Source organism: Mastomys coucha, unplaced genomic scaffold (assembly GCF_008632895.1).
Source record: "Mastomys coucha isolate ucsf_1 unplaced genomic scaffold, UCSF_Mcou_1 pScaffold7, whole genome shotgun sequence".
NCBI lineage: Eukaryota > Metazoa > Chordata > Mammalia > Rodentia > Muridae > Mastomys > Mastomys coucha.
This window is the reverse complement of record NW_022196913.1, coordinates 47,800,945-47,819,861: the sequence shown is the minus strand read 5'-3', so window position 1 is coordinate 47,819,861 and position 18,917 is coordinate 47,800,945. Positions and strand designations below refer to the sequence as shown.

The window sequence follows — 18,917 nt, the reverse complement described above, 5'->3', positions numbered from 1 at the left end:
GGTGGGGGCATGGTGGGGGCACAGTGGGTGCACAGTGGGGGCACAGTGGTCACAGGGCAGCACTCATGACATTGGAAATGCAACGGATCCACAGGCAGAGAGAGCAACACTGGCCTAATGCAGGTAAGACCTATCTGAATGAAACCCAGGGGTATTGACACTATTGGTCTCAGTCCATCCTCCAATAATCAGACTGCAGGAAACAAGTGAGTTGTGCCCAGTGGACAAGGTGTCCCTTGTTACCAACTGTCCACGTGCTCTTGGGCACCACTGTGTCCCTGAGGGAAGTCCCACAGCATTTGGGGGAAGGACAGGTGTCTAGCAGAGTAAGGTGGACAAGCTGTGTTTTAAAATCTTGTTCTCCTCACCGTGGATTTCCAGTAGGTTCTTGGTGCCAGCCTTGCGATGCAACTCATCGATGTTCTGGGTGATGACCACAACCCGTCTGCCCTGGTCACGCAGCCGAGCTTCACACTGGGCAATGGCCAGGTGCCCGGGGTTGGGTTCCTTGCTCTGCATGACCTCCCTCCGGTAGTGGTAAAACTCCCACACCTGTGATGGGTTTCGAGCAAAGGCCTGAGGGGTCGCCAGGTCCTGAGGGGAGAGAGGCAGAGGTCAGTGAGGGACCTGTGGAGGTGGAAGTAGGTCAGGCTAGACTGTATAGCACCGGCTTAGATCCCAAACCCTGGGAACAAGGGCCCACTCTTAACTTTCCTACTTATGAGACAGAAGCAATGCAACCCTCCTCACTTAGCTCCCAAATTATGAACAGGAAGTCAAGTGACATGTGGGGAAGGATCTGGTGTTGGGATTTATCCTCACAGAGTTCTGAGAAATCATTTTCAGTGTGCAGGATCTCCAAGAAAAACATGAAAGGAAAAATGCCCCAGTAAAATACATCAGGCACAGAAAGAAGCTCAGACATACAACTACACATACATGCACAGACACACATATCTACATACAACTAAAAGCACAGCATGTACAAGCATACAGCACACAACTATACACAGATACACAACTACATACAGTTATATGTATTGTCCACAAACTATACATGTGTGCATGCACATATACAGAGCTATAACCATATGGGTATTCATATTTGTATACACACAATTATACACATACACATAGTTACATGTATTTATGCTAAAATTACATGTAGATGTTTGTATACACACAACTGCATGCATATATACAACCACATGTATGTAAGTATACATAATCAATGCACATTTGTATACCCATAAGAACATATAAACAGTTGTACATACTTACATGCAAATGAGACACATATACACACACACACACAATTATATGCATGTAGTCACATACAAACTACATATATACACACTTAGACACAATTATACAACATATTCAGCTATATACATATGGCTACACATACAAGTACACAAGTATACATGCATACAACTAAACATAAACATTTAGTTACATGTACTTATACATGAACAAATATATACACACATGCATACAACTACATAAATACATGTTCTATCTGCTTACACACAAATCACATGTATGTTCATATAAAAACTACACACATATATAGCAATGTACTCATAAACTATACATATATACATACATGTGAAGAAAGGTCAGGAGAACTTGGACCAGTCTAGAAAATAGGGCCTGATCCCTTTAAGAAAGGATGCTCCATGCTTGGGAGGGGGATAGCTTTCGAGCGCACACACACACACACACACACACACACACACACACACACATGAGATTGCAACTGCTATACATGGCCAGCAGGAGCTCCCAGGAGCCTGTAGAAAATCCAAATTAGAGACTCTGGCAGACTCCTGCCCCCCAGGGCACCTCCCATACCCTTGATGGGAGCTGTTTGTTCTACTAAAGTTTGTCCCTTTGGTTGGTTTTCTCTTTGTGGCTGGTCTTTCTTGGTCTGGTTCAATGCATAACTTACTTTCACTCTGTCAGCTGCTCCTAGGACAATAACTCACTTTCCCTCTGGAACCTCAGGGGTCTCTGCTTTCAATTTAGGACAAGGCACAACATGTCCCCACCCCTTAGATCTTAGATCTCTGGGTGCCACACACTATCAGTGGCTTCTCTCTCTCTCTCTTTCTCTCTCTCTCTCTCTCTCTGTGTGACTTCACTTTCCTTTCTCTCTAGATCATACAATTCTTTGTCCCATGAAATGAACTCAGTGGTACCCCTAGATGACACACCTCACCCAAGACACCTATACGTGCATACATTCATGCATACATTCATATGTATGCATGCATACAACACACATTCATATATACAAACAGCTATATGTACTTACAAACTATATATATAAATGCACACACACTGAACCATACACACATATGACCCAGGTTGCACATATATATGACCCAGGTTGCACACATATGCATAAGAACAATATATATTAACAGAATGCAAGAAATATCTGGACTTAAGGCACTAGCCCTCTTCTGAGACAGACAGTTTGTTCTCATGATAGAGGCACACAGCACAGCTGTCCCAGTTGGAAGCTGACAGGAAGTGCACAAACAAACTCTTAACAGTCACGGAAATGTCCCATATCCTGCCTGTGTCACCTCAGGTCCTCACTGAACCGTACACACAAGCAACACAGGTCATTCCAGTCTATGTTAATGTTGAAGAGAAGCACATCAAAGATGTCCCCCACTCACAAGCACAGCCTTCCTTTCAAAGTGCGATGCGTGACCCTCAGGGGCCCTATATTCCTTCACCTAGGACACGCTGGCCAGGAGTACCTGCGCATAACATAGGAACTGTAAGCACATACAAGGACCCTTGGGCTGAGTTGGAATCACATATGCCCTCTGACTTCTCACCTTACTGGCAACTCTGAGCTTCCTCTGAGCAGCCACCCCCATGCTCAGCCCTTCCTGCCACTGGCTGCTGTTCCCCAAGGATGCCTCTGGGGGCCTTCTTTCTTCCTGGACTCTAAAGCTCTCTATTCGCTTCTCCCCTCCTGGGCCGGAGGAATGCCAGAGCATCCCACAGTTTCACCTGCTTCAACTTTTAGGAAGAAGGAAAGGACAGTGCATGCGCTCTGCGCTCCATGGGACAGCTCTGTGAATCTTGCAAGGTTTGCACTAATGGTGGTTCATTTTTGTCTTCATCTAACCAGCCAAAATGTCTGAAGCCTGCATCATGTGCCAGTGTTCTGGGGCTGGCAGCTTCACAATGGATACAACACACAAAGTTTGACGTTCTCTAAAACTAGGGATTTTGAGGATGAGAAAGATGCCTAGGCGGTTAAGAGGGTTCAAGCACAGGTCTCAAAATGCCCATTAGGTTGCCCACGATCTCTTGTAACTGCAGCTGCAGTAGACTGACATAATGTCTTCCTCTATCCTCGGAGGGCGCCACATGCATATGTACCATCCCCACCCACATATACACAACTAAAAAGAGAAATGAAATAAACACTTAAAACTAAGGATTTTAACTTAACTGAAGAAACAGTGCTATGGTTTGGATCTGCAATGCCTTCTAAAGGCCTGGCTGTTGGAGGTATGGCTGCCCACGTGGCATGAGTGAAAAGCTGTAAGCCTTTGAGGAGTAGGGTCTGATGGGAGAGCTTAGGTCACTGGGGATGAAGCGAAGCACTGTGAGAGGCCCTTGTCACTTCATCTTTTTCTTTGGTTCTAAGCCATGAGGGGAATAGCCTTGCTCTGCTCTGTGTCTCCATGCTCTCAGCCACTCATCACGGGCCCCAAAGCCACAGGGCCAATGGAACATGGAAGAAAACTTCCCAAACTTTGAGTTAAAATCAATCTTTTCTCTTTACAAGCCAAACATCTCAGATATCTGTGAAAGTAATAGAGAGGACTTATATATATATATATATATAGTTTGTGTATATGTGCATGTAGTGTGTGTAGATGAGTAGATGTGCATGTATATACATATAGTTTATAAGTACCTATATATATGTATGTGTGTGTATATGTGTATGTATATATGTATGTGTGTGTGTGTCTGTCTCTATGTAGCTGTATATATGTGTGTAGTGGCTAGTTATTTATCAACTTGCTAAAAGCTAGAGTCATCTGAGAAGAAAGGTCCATTGAGCAATGGCCACCATCAGATTGGCCTGTAGGCAAGTCTGCAGGACATTTTCCTGATTAACAATTGATGTGGAAGAGTCCAGCCCATTTGTGGTAGTGGCACCCCTGGGCAGTTGGTACTGGGTGATATAAGAAACAGCACCCCCCCACACTCCCGCCATGGCCTCTGCATCAATTCCTGCCTCCAGGTTCCTGCCTTGGACTCTTGCTTTGCCTTTCCTCAGTGATGAACTGTGACCTGAGAGTTTTAAGATGAAATGAACCCTTTACTTCCTCCAGTTGCATCATGATCTTTATCACAGCAACAGAAACCTAACCAGGGGGGCTGGAGAGATGGCTCCATGGTTAAGAGCACTGACTGCTCTTCCAAAGGTCCCGAGTTCAATTCCCAGCAACCACATGGTGGCTCACAACCATCCATAATGAGATCTGATGCCCTCTTCTGGTGTGTCTGAAGACAACGACTGTGTACTTATATATAAAATAAATAACTCTTTAAGAAAAACAAAACCAAAAACTAACCAGGATAGTATATAACACAGAAATGTCCTAATTTATAACCATGGTGTTGATGATACAACTTTATTCATCTGCTAAAACTCACTGAATTGTATGCTAAAGATGAGCACATTTGTCTGTGTCTATTTTAACAAAAACTGAATAATAAAACAACAAACCAACCAATCAGGGCTGGAGAAATAACCCACTGGTTAAGAACACTTGCTTCTCTTGCAGAGAACCCAAGTTCAGTTCTCAGCATCCACACTGAATGGCTCACAACTGCCTGACCTTCTAGCTTCAGGGGATCCAGCGCCCTCTTCTGGCTTCCTTGGGAACCCACATATATGTACATACAGCCACATATAGATACACACACATACACATAAATAAAATAAAATAAATAATAAAGCTTTTTAATAATAAATCCATCCAATCCCAAGGAACTTATGTTGCAATGTTCTTCATGTAATTGTTTAAACACCAAGCACTGAGCCTTTAACAAGTTTCACAGACATTTTATGATGTTTAATACTTAATTCCAACTATCTTTAGATATTTATATCTACATTTATAGTTATGAATTGTGATAACCAAGGTTTTCTGATTCTACCTTAAGGCAGTTCCTAAAGAATTGAATTGTTTTTTTTTTAAAAAAAAAAAAAAAAGAAAGAAAGGAAGGAAGGAAGGAAGGGAGGAAGGAAGAAAAGAAAAGATGCAATATGTTCACATCTAGAAGGTAAAGAAAGTGTTTTGCTCAACTGTGAGGTCCTCCAGATACAGTCTTCCCCAGAAGAGGCCCCAAAGCCTTAGGTGGTCAACAGGAGGCAACAAAAGGTCACAAGTCCTAGACAAAAAACTTGAAAGAGAGCCAGGCAGTGGTGGCACACACCTTTAATTCCAGCACTTGGGAGGCAGAGGCAGGCAGATTTCTGAGTTCGAGGCCATCCTGGTCTACAGAGTGAGTTCCAGGACAGCCAGGGCTATACAGAGAAACCCTGTCTCAAACAAAACCAAAAAACAAACAAACAAACAAACAAACAAACCAAAAAAACTACAAAACAAAACAAAAACTTGAAAGACTTTGAGGACTCAGAGGGAGAAAACAACTGCTGTAAGGTGAGACTGACCACCCAGAGAGAAAGATGCTCCCTGTGGAGCTGCCTGCAAGTTGTGTAGAGAAGCTCTGGGGTCCCATGCACCACATAGGACACAGTTTGGGGGTCACACGGGTTGAGGTAAGCTTTCTAGCAATGCAGCTGATGTTGAGTTGTCCTGCTCCTTGTAAGTAACACCCCACCCATACTCCCATTAGTAACTACAATAAAAGACTCACTATGCCACCAAATTGGACAGTGGTGCGATCATTACTTTGGTCTGTCAGGGGTTCCTTTTCTGGGTGAAGTGTGTATGTGCGTGTGCATGTGCGCATGCGTGTGTGTATGCACATATGTGTTTGTGTGTGTGTTTGTGTGTTTCATATACATAAGTATGCAATTGTATATACCTATGCAATAGAAGTATTCAAAAGCCAGAGGAGGCCACTGGGTGTCTTCCTGTTGTCTCTGTCTTCTTGCCTTTGAGACACAGCCTCTCAGTGAACTAGAAGCTTGCTGTTTAGACTAGGCAAGCTTTCAGAAGTCTCCTGTCTTTCCTTCCCAGGGCTGGGTTTCAAGTATACAGAGATGTGCCCAGCTCTTTCTATGGGTGCTGGGATTCAGACTGAGGTCCTCATTCCTGATGCTCACACAGCAAGCACTCTTCCATACTGTACCCATCTCCCTGACCCCAGATTTTCTATTGTAGTCATCGTAGACAGAGATTGTTGACAGCAAAATTCAGAGGACAAAATGGCCACTGCCCAGCTCAAGCACTGCCCTGCACTTCTGTGTGGATGCTGAATCAGACCCCATTAAGAGCTTCATTCAGAAAAGCCTTTGGTATTCTGCAAGCTTACTAACCTGAGCTTGCCATTTTCTCCAATAACCTCCAGCTCCTCTGAATGTCGGAACCCCACTCTCCGCACTAACACCAGCCCCGGAGATGATGACTATGTGCTTGGCACTTGCAAAACACTTCCGGAAACCTGCCATATCTAAACAGAAAATAAAACCCGTGTCACTCCAGAGTACCAACTGGACATTTATATTCCACATCACCTGTGTGTGAACCTTGACACTGAAAAAAAGTATACTGTATAATACTCCAGTAGGGACTGAAAGGTGGTTCAGCTAATAAGAGCACTTGCTCATGCAGAGGACAGGGATTCGGTTTCCAGCACCTACATGGCAGTTCACAACCATCTGCAACTCCAGATTCAGGGGATCTGGTGCCTTCTTCTGATCTCTGTGGCCATCAGGCACACACATGGAAAAACCCTGTCTCGAAAAAAACCAAAAAAATAAAAAGCATTCTTCAGGGTTGGCAAGATGACTCAGAGGAAGGGCACTGCCACCAAGCCTGATGACCTGAGTTCAATCTCTAGAAGCCATGTGGTGGTAGGAGATGGGACTTCTTCAAGTTGTCCTCTGACCTGGACATACACTATGACACACACATGTCCCTCTCTCTTAAATAAATAAATAAATAAATAAATAAAAATGCTTTATAAAAATGTTTCCTGTATCATGAAGATTCAGGCTTATACACTTGATGGGTGGGTGCATGGCAGCCTCTCAAGGAAATGAGAGCTTTGGGCACACCATGGCTCAGCTTCTCAGCTCCATCTCTGATACCTCCTTGTGATCTACTCTACTTAGTCGCTCTATACCTGGGCTGCTTGGTGTGCCTGTTGCAGAGCACAGCTATGGAGATTTGAAAGGGTTCATGCATCCAAATTTCTTGTGGAAATTTCTTTGTGTTTGTGACCAAGCTGAACTGAGGCCGACTAGGTACCAATTATCTAAATTTCTCCTATTCAAGTGCCCCGTGAAAATCATGCTAAAGCTTCCTCAATACCATGGCCAATGTAGGCGTGTATAAGGATGACTTACTTGAACTTGGACGAGCCATGATGAGCCAGATCTTGCTTTGTGGGAAGGTTGGAGAAATGAATCGGTGCAGAGCAATCAGGAGTGGTCCCATCAGGTTTTTGTTGAATATTACTTTCCCAGGCAGGCTGTAGAAAAGTTATAAGGTGCATAGTAACAATTTACATACATAGTGTGTCTTTGTCTCGATAGAGGTATTGTTACATGTATATAGGTACAAACATTTGCTAGTTGAGTCAAGATATCTAGTCCTATGTGGAAAATCCCATAAATATACTCACCAACAGTAGAACACTGTTAGTCCAGCTTACTTCAAACATACACCATGTAATGTGAAATCTGTGTTAGAATAAAGTATTAAACATTTCACAATTTCCAATTTTTTTTGTTTTGTTTTTTGATAGTCTGTTTACATATTGCAGGGTAGTTTTGAATAATGTTCCTCACATTGCAGACTCCCAAAGCCTGAGGTGACAAGCCTGTACGGCACCCTGATGAGAGAAGCATTATTCAAGCTTTTGGGATGGGTGAAACCCAGGGCTTTGATTGTCCTGGCCATCAGGACCTATAATCCAGATCCTTATCTTGCGATTTTTTTGAACATGGAACGAAAAAGGAATCATTGAACTAGTAGAGCTAAAAACCCCTGAGTGAGGTCATAGGACTTTGTGAGTAAGGGACTGCGGGAGGAGTGGGGGTTCATGGTCATCCTCAGGAAGTTCAGAGAGAGCCTATCTCAACAAAACAAAACAAAACAAAACACCACCATAGCAAGAACAAGACATAATGAAGAGAGATAAAAAGAAATAAAAATAATAACTGAAGTTGGCAACAAAATTCTGATAGATATTTAGCCTGGTTGCTTTGTTTATCCTCTGGACTGTGGCTCAGACTTGCAGTGCTTCTGACTGGGGCTGCACACCTGCAGTAGCATCTGTGAGCCTGAGGGATGCTCTAACTCAAGACCAGAGTCATACCACATGGCCAAGCCCACAAGCCACTGGATAATCTTTTTTTGTTTTGTCTGTTTTGTTTTTCAAGACAGGTTTTTCTATGTGTAGCCCTGGCTGTCCTGGAACTCATTCTGTAGATCAGGCTGGCCTCGATCTCTGACCTCTTAGCAGCCTGCCTGCCTCTGCCTCCCAAGTGCTGGGGATTAAAAGTATGTGCCACCACAAACCATCGCTGAGGGAAAAGGATAAAAATGGCCAGCCGGGCAGCCTAACCAAACTCTCAAGTTAAGAATCAGTGAGAAAACCAGGCAGTGGTGGCGCACACCTTTAATCCCAGCACTTGAGAGGCAGAGGCAGGCAGATTTCTGAGTTCGAGGCCAGCCTGGTCTACAGAGTGAGTTCCAGGACAGCCAGGGCTATACAGAGAAACCCTGTCTCCAAAAAACAAAACAAAACAAAACAAAACAACACCCCCCCCCCCAAAAAAAAAGAATTCATGGTTGTATTCCTATGGCATCCAGAAAAAATAAAGACTATTTCTGTGGTCATGAGGGAGGGGGGGGAGATACAGACTTAAGAAAGGGGGAGTGATGAATGTGTCCTGATCATGGTAGCAGTTACATGGCATGTCTATCAGAACTTACAGAACTCTACACTCAAAGAGTTAATTTGACTGTATTTGAGATATATTTACAAATAACAAGTAAAAAGTTTCAGTTTTATAGGATAAAGAAAATTTAGGGGAAGAATGTCCCTGCCACCAACTATGACTATACAATGGCTTTAAAATGGTTAGGGCTAGCTGGGCAGTAGTGGCACATGCCTTCGATCCCAGCATTTAGGAGCCAGAGGCAGCTGGATCTCTGAGTTCGAGACCAGCCTTGTCTACAGAGCAAGTGCCAGGACGAGCAAGGTTACTCAAAGAAATCCTGTTTTGAACACCTCACTCCCCAACCCCCAAAAAAGTTAGGACTGTGTGATGGTTATCTTCATTGTCAACCTGACTCCATTTAGATCACCATGGAAACACACTCTGAGATCATCTTTGAGGAGGCTTCTGAGGAGGTTTAATTGAAGAGGGAAGGCCCACACTGAATGTAGACAGCACCATCATATAGGCTGGGGTCCTGGATTGAATCAAAAGGAAAAAGCAGGCTGGAGAGATGGCTCAGCAGTTAAGAGCACTGACTGCTCTTCCAGAGGTCCTGAGTTCAATTCCCAGCAACCACATGGTGGCTCACAGCCATCTGTAATGGGATCTGATGCCCTTTTCTTGGTGTGTGTGAAGACAGTTGGTCTCTGCTTCCTGGCTGTAGACTCCGTGTGACCAGCTGCTTCCCAATCCTGTTGGCATACCTTCCCAGCCCTGATGGTTTGACCCTCAAACTGTGAGCCAAAATAAACCCTTCCTTCTAAAGGTATGTAATCACAGGGATGCGAAATGGAACTAAGGGCAAACTGTATGTTCTGTGTACTTTGACCAGTTTTTTTGTTTATTATTGATTTTTGTTTTTTTGAGACAGGGTGTCTCCATGTAGCCCTTCTTGACTGTCTGGAACTCAACCAGGCTGACCAGACCTTGAACTCATGAAGATCTGCCTGCCTCTGCCTCCCCTACTGCTGTGGTTAAAGACGTTTGCCACTACCACCAGGATCTAACCAGTTTTTAAAAGTCAGAATGAGAGTTTTATATCATCTGATAGGGATCAACAGAACACACTGTTGAAGGGAAAAGGTTAATTAGTGAGAGATAAGGATGACAAGAATTTGGTACTTACTAGGATATTTAAAATTATGAATCCACCAGAAATTAGTGAAAGAATTAGATGTAGATAAGACATAGTTATATGGAGATATGAAAAGACACTAGGGTTTCAATACCTATGTGAATATCTTATGTGGACTGTCAGGGTCTCCCAAGCAGCACAAATCATGGAGGAATTAAAGGGTGTTAATTGCGAAATATTTTTATTTAGATTTATTTATGTGAATGCTTCGCTTGCATGTATGTACTTGTGTACGCCACACATGTGCCTGGTACCCTAGTAGTTCAGAGGAGGGTGCCACATCCCTCCGAGAGGGAGTTATAGATGGCTGTGAGCCAAAGTGTGGGTGCTGAGAACTGATCCTGAGCCTACAAGGAAGCAAGCTACTTTGACTGGACATTGTTGAAGACATTACTGAAAAGAAGAAAGAGAGGTTGGTGCTGTGATTGTTGAAAGGCAGCAGGCGTTTGGATTCGTGGTTTAGACAGGTTACTAATTGTGATGACATGAAGCCTAACCTGGTGTTGGTGTTTTATGCAATGGTTTATATTTAACAGAGCACCAAGGCCTATCAGTTGCAAGAAAGCCACCTAGTTTTAGAACTGAGCAGGGCACCTGAATGGGTATTTCTCAAAAGAAGACACTGGGGCAATGGAATTAGGCCACAATGAACTATCACCACAAATCTGCTGGAAATGGCTGTTATCAAAAAGACAAAAGCTAATGTTAGCAAGAATGTGGGTGAAAAGGGACTGTGAGACACTGCCAAAGTCAGTTAGCAAAGCCATTTTGGTAAACAATATGGAGATCGCTCAAAAAATTCAAACCAGAATTAGCATGTTTTTTAGCAAGCCCCCTCCTAACTCGTTACCAAGGGATTAAAGGTAAATGTGGGCAGGAGGCATCTGCGCTTGGATGTTAATTTTGGTGTTACCCACATGGAAAAAACCGGTGGTAATCAACAGAGGACTAACACACAATGCAGCATTACAAGAACAGGTTCTATCATTTGGTTGACTCTGCTAACCGAAGCGAAATAAGCACAGCACAGCAGGACAGGTGTGCCGATTTCTTACGAGGAGCATAAAAAGGTCGAACTCACAGAAGCAAAGAACAGAATGGTGGTCACCGGAGTCGGAACAAGATGTGGGGAACAAGATGGGGGCATGGAGATGTCTGTCAAGGGACATAGACTCTCAGCTAGAGAGAAGTTTGACTGGTCTTTCGCAGGGCACAGCAACCACAGTTGATAATGAAGTGATGTACATTTCAAAAATTTGAAACGAGTGAACTCGAAAGGTTCTTACTAAAATACTGCGAGATGACAGACATGTTAATCAGCTTGGCTATCTCTTCTTATATATATCAAAACACCCCATTGGGGCCCAGAAATATACATAATCAACTGAAATGCAGGAGTAGGCATAGGACAGAATGCATGACAACTGTACTGCAGAAACATTCACAGGACTTCCGTAAAATCCTTTTTTGGACACCAAAAGCTCCACAAATGAGATCAGTACCCCAGGAGTCCCAGGCCTTGAGGCTGACCCGCTCCACTCGCACCTGCTCCGGTCAGGGCTACCTGCCATCTAACCTAAAAAAAGGTACAGGCTAGGACCCAGCTGATCACATCTCCGAACACGTGCCTGGCCAGCCTCCAGCCCCTACCCTGAGTGTTTTCCCACCCACCTTTCATGTCACTCTTGATCTCCATCTTCCCAGAGTTGAAAAGTGCGCCACCCCATCCCCACCCTCGCCCCCTCACCAAACTTTGAGGCACTATCTTCCCAGCTCGCGGCTTGGCTTTGACCTTTGTCCCTCTCTCTGCTGCCATGATCACCAAATCCTGCCGGCTCTACCTTTAGGCTGTGTCACGCACGATCCTACCCTTTCTGCATTCTCACCACCACTACAGCCTGCCCCTGTCACCTTAGCCAAAATGCCCTTCCTTCAGGTCACTGCCTTCCCCGGCCCAGGCGCGGCCCATCCAGCCACCCACAGAGTCACCGCCGTCCCTACCGGCACCCTGCCGCGCATGCGCAAGATGGGGGGCGTGGAGCCGGAACAAAGGCGGGACCCCCATTAGGGCCAGAGACCTGCAAAAGACGGTGAGGACCGTGCAGGCAGGAGAGGCCTCCGGCAGAACGCTCCGCGTCCTGGTATCACGCCCCGGCTGCAGCGGCCCCTGCCGGAGACCAGGAGCGCGACATAATATTGGTGGAACCACGAGTCAGTGGAAGGCGAGGCGACTCTTTGTGACCTTTCTAAAATTCATTCCACTGCCCAAAGAATCATGATTCTTTGATTAGATCATGAATTACTGCCTGTTCTGTTGCCTCCTTGAGCACACTGAGGGATGCAGTTTCAGTACAGAGCTTAACAAAATCAGGGTCGATTCCTCTGAAAATCTGTGGTCAGCCCTGGTGAGTCTGTTCCGGGCTAGCCCAAACCCCTCTAATCCAACCTAGAGGTTATGTTCACTATTGCTGGTGCAAGATCGATTGGCCTTAGGGACAGAATTCTCCCATTAGGCTCATCAGCATGGCCTTTCTAAGGCTGGAGCTGGCGATGGAGCCGGGGAACCAGGAAGGGAAATAATCAGAGAATTTGGGAGCAAACAGTTCACATTAATTTTTCCCAGGTTAAATCTCAAATGTCCCATTGGCCAGACATTCTGCCCACTTTGAAGCCCCCTCTTATGGCAAAAGTGGTCCAGAGATAGGGGTCCAGGCCACTACAAATGATGCCTGAGCAAAATATTATATTCCTCTGCTTTTTTTTCTTTCTTTCTTATTCTTTTGATGTTAGAGATGCTGAACCCTGTACCTTGCTTACATTATGCAAGCACTCTACCACTGAGCTACATCTCCAGCTCTTCTGTTGCTTTTCATGCTTGTAATAGTAGCCACCATACATTAATTCTTTACTGTCAATACGTGGAGGACAGGGAGAGACATTTAGCTTCTTATTGCGACTTTCCATGGTCCACAAACCCAATATGTAGTCCTCCATCACCCACGGGTTCTGCCATTCCATGGCATTGTATTTCATCAAAGTCCAGGGAACTTTCCCCACATCCCAGCCTTCATGCACTGTCCATTCCAATCTTTCTTCTAGGCTTGGAAAGACCACCTTTTCCCAACCTCACCACTCAAGAGATGGTCTGCAGTGGAAGTTTCAGGTTGTGTCATGTGATGCAGACTCACGTGGTGTCTTGCTGAGGTGAGACCCGTGGGAGGACATGTGATCTTTGGAGAGAGTATAAACAGGACTCAACAGACAGTGGTGAGGTTCTTGCATAGCTAGCTTTGTAATGCTTCGGTGGTCTCAAGTCTTTGCTGATCTTTGCTTCATTGACAGAGTTACAGGAAAAAAGGTTTCCTGGTGTCCCAGCTGGTCCAATTTGGCGGAGGCCTGGCAGTTTCTGCTGGATCATGCTGCTACTGCTGATTCGTATTTGGTGTCCTGACACTACTGAACTGGACTTCTGGTGTCCTGACAATGGAGATTGGAATCGCCCCCAAAGAACTATTTCTAAACAAGTCCACATCTTCTCGTCCTGTTTGCCATTTTTTTCTCCCCAACCTTTGAACAGTGGACTAGAAGGAGTATGGAAGCATTTGAGAACCCTTATTAGAAGTAGGTTTTGAAAAATCTAAGCCTACAATGTTTCCTCAGTATTTTGGAATCAGTGGCTAAGAAAGTGGCTGTGGTGAGACTTTCCAGGCTCAGACTTTACTCAGGTTAGACTTCAAACTCAGTCATCCATACTCTGGTAGGAGCACGTGGTAAAAGATGCCACCAGAAGGGGCATCTGGGGAGCTGGGAGGGTAATAGAGAAGAGTCTCATAAGCAGGAAAGGCTACAGACCCCTGAAAAGCAATCCCTTCTAAGGAAAGAGAAAGGAAGGCACGTTAGACATCAATGATGGTTCTGAGGTTTGGGGGAGCCACAGTTCTAGGCACCGACTGGTTGTGGTTTTTGAACCTGCCCCTTGACAATGCCAGTGCTTGACAGTGGAAATGGCAGATATAAAACTAAAGCATTTGGCTCACTGAACTCTGCAGTGCTTGGATTCTAAGGTCCTATTCCAGGGCTTCTAGAGTATAACCTTTAAAAGAGCTGGACTCATAGCCAGGTGGTTGCAGTGCACACCTTTGTCTTTTTTTTTTTTTCCCAGAGCTGAGGACCGAACCCAGGGCCTTGTGCTTGCTAGGCAAGGGCTCTACCACTGAGCTAAATCCCCAACCCCTATGGTGCACACCTTTAATCCCAGCATAGGCAGATGCCCGTGGATCTCTGAGTTCGAGGCCAGCTTGGTCTACAGAGTTCCAGGACAGCTAAGAAACCCTGTCTTGAAAGAAAAACAAACAGGGGAAAAAAAGAGCTGGATTTGTAACTTGTTATCCATTACTCCGAAGCACTCAGGGAACACTGTTAAGCCAACTGCTGACAAAGAAGTGGCTCCGGGGTTGCCCTCTCCCTTGGACAAATAAAATATAAAAAAGCCTAAGATGCTGTACTAATGTGGTGTGGATGTTTGTTTCACAGAAACAAAATCATTTAAGTGATAAAGTGACCTTGTTTGTTCCCTCAGAGGACATTTGTGGACAGGCTGGCTCTAGAAGAAGAGCAGTCTGACCATGGGGAGCTACTGCTGAAGGGGTGGTTTAATTAGAAAAACCAGCTTTGTTGATACTAGATAACAGCTGTTCCTACTCCCCCCCAAGTGGAAACCACTTCTATTGGTCAGGGTTCTCTAGAGGAACTGAGAGGCTGAACACATATTAAAGCAGGATTTATCAGAATGCCAACTCATCACAAGTTAGGGTCACCTGGGAAGAGGGGATCTAAACTGAGAAAATGTCTCTATTGGATTGGCCTGTAGACAAGTCTGATTAATGATTGATGTAGAAAGGGCCCAGCCCACAGTGGATAGTATCACCCATAGGCATACATAATAAACTAGATGAGTGAGCATTAAAGAGCAAGCCAGTGTGAAGCATTCCTCCAGGATCTCTGCTTCAGTTCCTGTCCTGACTTCCCTCAAGGATGAACTGAGATGCGCAAGTGTAAAGGCCAAATAAATCCTTTCCTTTCCAAGATGCTTTTAATATGAATGTTCTGGCACCACACCAGAAAGCAAACTGATAGGACGATAGAGCCTGGGCAGTCCAACAATGACTGTCTTCAGATTGGAGAGTCCTGGAGAACCCAGCAGCTGCTCTGCCCGCCGGTGAGGCCAGATGCTTCAACAGAGGATTCCTGGAGAGCCAATCTTCAGTCTGTCTACAAGAAGGCTGAAGAAGCTGGATTCTATTATCAGTGAAGGAATGGAGAGATACGGAGAAGCAAGCACCAAGACAGGACAATTTGCAAACAGAGTAGACCAACTTGCAAGCAGGATAGATGAACTCTCTAGTGATATGTGGCAACAATCAGCAGAAACTTCTCTCTCAGACTTCCTTTCCCCCACCACCCTGAGCTGCCACCAAAAGGTGCCATTCACACTTTGGGAAGGCCTTCTCATTTCAAATACCCTGATCAAGAAAAATCCCTTACAGGTGCACCTAGCAGTTTCCATCTTGGTTCCTGCCCAGATTAACTATTACACAACTCAAACATCTCCCAGTGGGTGAAGGGGTGTGCCACTGATCAACTATGCAATACGAGGGAACTGGACAACTTGGTGAGTCTGAGCACACCAGTCACAGAAGGCTACTTAACAGTTGTGTGGTTCTACTTCTAAGACATTGTAAAAGGAGAACTTTGGAGACAGATAACAAATCAGCTGTTTCCCGGGGTTAAGAGTTGGAGAGAGTATATTTACTATAGCAGAAAGAAGTTCTTTGGGATGCTGAAATGTGTTCTGTAAGATGGTTCGATAGTTAACAAATGTATGCATGTGTCAGAATTCAAACAGGGCTCAGTCTTCTTATTAACAAGCCCAGTGACCTGAGTTCTATTCTTGGGACTCACATGATAGAAGGAGAAGAACCATCTTCAATTGTCCTCTGACCTCCACATTACACATCCCATTTGTATTGTGACACAAACACACACCAAACAGATACAATAAAAAGGTGTTATTTCTTTCTTTCTTTTTTTTAATAAAAAGGAATTCAGCTCTAGAAGCAAAACAAAAATGTTACTTAACTGTGAGTATGGCTGGGTGACTGTTTATTTTCAAGATCTCACTGTTGTTCAACTGCAGTATGTTAGCTTTATAGTAAGTACACCAGGAAGGGGGCGGGGAGATATGGAAGTAGGAGATGAATGAAGAGGATTCATTAAGTTACTGGTTTCTGTCTTTCTATGTGTTCGTGTGTGTCAGTACTACCCATGTGCGCCTGTGCGCGTACACATCACTCTTCAGGTTCTATTTCTATGTGTTCGTGTGTCAGTACTACCCATGTGCGCCTGTGCGCGTACACATCACTCTTCAGGTTCTAGCCACCTTGCTTTTTGAGACAGGATTTCCTATTGTCCAGAAGCTCCTGACGTAGGCTGGGTGGCCAATGAGCTCTGGAGGTTAGCCTGTTTCTGCCTCTTCTGCACTGGAATTGCAAAATTTTAACTACCACACCCACATTTTTATGTGGGTTCTGGGAATCAAACTCAGGTCTTCGTACTTTACCAACTGAGCCATCTCCCAGTCCCTCATTGCTTCTATCTTGCCATGTGTTAAAAAAAAATGTTCATATTAAATAGCAATGGTGAAAGTAGATATGTAGCTCACAGGATTCCCAAGACTAGGTCTAGGAGCTTCTGCCTGAGTAGTCTCAAAATTCCACTACAGAAACTCATGCAAAATACCCTGACACCACAGGACCTATATCTGGGCTTAGATCAAGCACACTGCTAACCTACTATGAAAGTTGCCTTTATAGTGGCCACTCAAAAGTTAAATTTCTTTTCTTTCATAAGTTTTATTTCATGTGTGTGTGTGTTGCCTGTGTGTGCATGTGTGTGCACCATATGTATGCAGTGCCTGTGGAAGTCAGAAGAGGGTATCAGATTCTCCTAGAACTGGAATTATGGTTGATTGGGAGCCACCATGTATGTGCTTGGAATCAAACCTAAGCCCTCTACAAGTTCTCTCAATCACTAAGCCATTTCTTCAGATCTCAGTAAGTTAAATTTCTTAAAGGTGGGGAATATGGCTCAGTAGTGGAGAGCTGGTTTAGCATGCAACCATATCCTGGGGTTGATCTGCAGCACAGTAGAAGTTCTGCACTCTCCACCACTGTCAGAGAGAGCTCATTCTGGCTCCTTGTTACCACTGGTTGGTTCTCTTTCAGACTCCAGATAGAACCTCTATGCCCTGGGAAAGGGAAAAGTTTGTAATTTTACTTTCTGGTATGAAAGGAAGACTGCCTCTCAGTAAGACCCATAGGAAGTGGATACATATGCTTAGCATCTAAAAGAGGGACCATGGCATTCTCTTTAAGAGCAAGCAGCACTTCTTTTAAGCCTTGCCTTGAATTCCCTTTTTTTTAAATCTGGAAATACTTCATGTTGTAGTAACATGGCTACATGTTTTCTAACACTAGACAGGCACATCGGATGCCCACTGCCTCTGGATCTCTTCCTCTGCATGCTCCACCAGAGTGGCTAAATAGGTGCACACTGCTTACCTGCTCTAACATGGTCTATTCCAGAAATTTTGATCTCTTCCTCAAAGCCACAAGAGGGCTGCTGAGATGGTTCAGTAGGTGATGTGCTTGATGCTTGAGCATGAGAGCCTGAATTTGGATCCCCAGCACTTACATAAAAAGTGGGGTGTGGCAGTGTGTGCCTATCAGCCCAGATACTGAGAAACAGAGACAGGAAGATTCTTGGGCCTTGCTGGCCAGCAGTCTAACCAAATTAGTGAGCTCTGGGTTCAGTGAGAGACAGTGTCTCAAAAAAGTTAAACTGGATACCAATCAAAGAGGACACTTGATTCCAACCTCTGACCTACACACACACACACACACACACACACACACACACACACACAGAGAGAGAGAGAGAGAGAGAGAGAGAGAGAAACCAAAAGTAATGAGGAGACACACACACATATATATGTGTATATATATATATATATATATATATATATATATATATATATATATGTATGTATAAAATCAGCCATGTCAAATTGCTTTGATACCCTCAGAGGAAATTGAGCAGAAGGCAAGCTCAAAAATATCTACTTACCCATTTAGATGTATTTGTCCTTTGGCAAAAACCTTGCCTCAAATGAAGGTTTCCCTCATGCTTTAAATTTCACAGAACATCAAAACAGCACCTAAGTGCTTTATTTTCAGGCAGGCAATTGGCCGTCATGATTCACTTAGCTATCCATACATTATCGTAGGAAGACTTTTTTTTTTTTTAATATAACACTTGATACATCCTAAGTGCTTTCAAGTCATTAATAAGCTATCTCCCCATGAATCTCCAGGTCAGTATCGACTTCATCCACTTCAAGGGCAGCTATCCAGACTCGGGGTTAAGTGGCTGGCCCAAGGTTAGAGAGAGAGATGATGGTAAGCCTGGGAGTGCAGGATTCAATCGAAAGAGAAAACCCCAGCACTGCATTATTCATTGGAAAAAGGCTGGATT

At 44.4% G+C, this 18,917-nt stretch overlaps 1 protein-coding gene across 7 annotated transcripts in view; it reads right to left on the bottom strand.

The window, feature by feature from the left end:
* Sirt5 (sirtuin 5) overlaps positions 1–12,508 on the bottom strand; it is a 23,216-nt gene extending 10,708 nt beyond the window's left edge. The window contains exons 1-5 of one of the 7 annotated variants that reach the window (XM_031358967.1): positions 12,327–12,362; positions 7,867–7,924; positions 7,589–7,713; positions 6,557–6,690; positions 369–594 (exon numbers count right to left, since the gene is read on the bottom strand). In XM_031358967.1, the coding sequence (XP_031214827.1) occupies positions 369–594; positions 6,557–6,690; positions 7,589–7,679 (451 nt within the window). In that variant the 5' untranslated portion in view covers positions 7,680–7,713; positions 7,867–7,924; positions 12,327–12,362. Of the gene's footprint in view, positions 1–368; positions 595–6,556; positions 6,691–7,588; positions 7,714–7,866; positions 7,925–11,406; positions 11,619–11,996 lie in introns of all 7 variants that reach the window. The other 6 variants (XM_031358965.1, XM_031358963.1, XM_031358968.1 and 3 more) reach the window with 6 other exon arrangements.
* Positions 12,509–18,917: the final 6,409 nt, after the last annotated feature.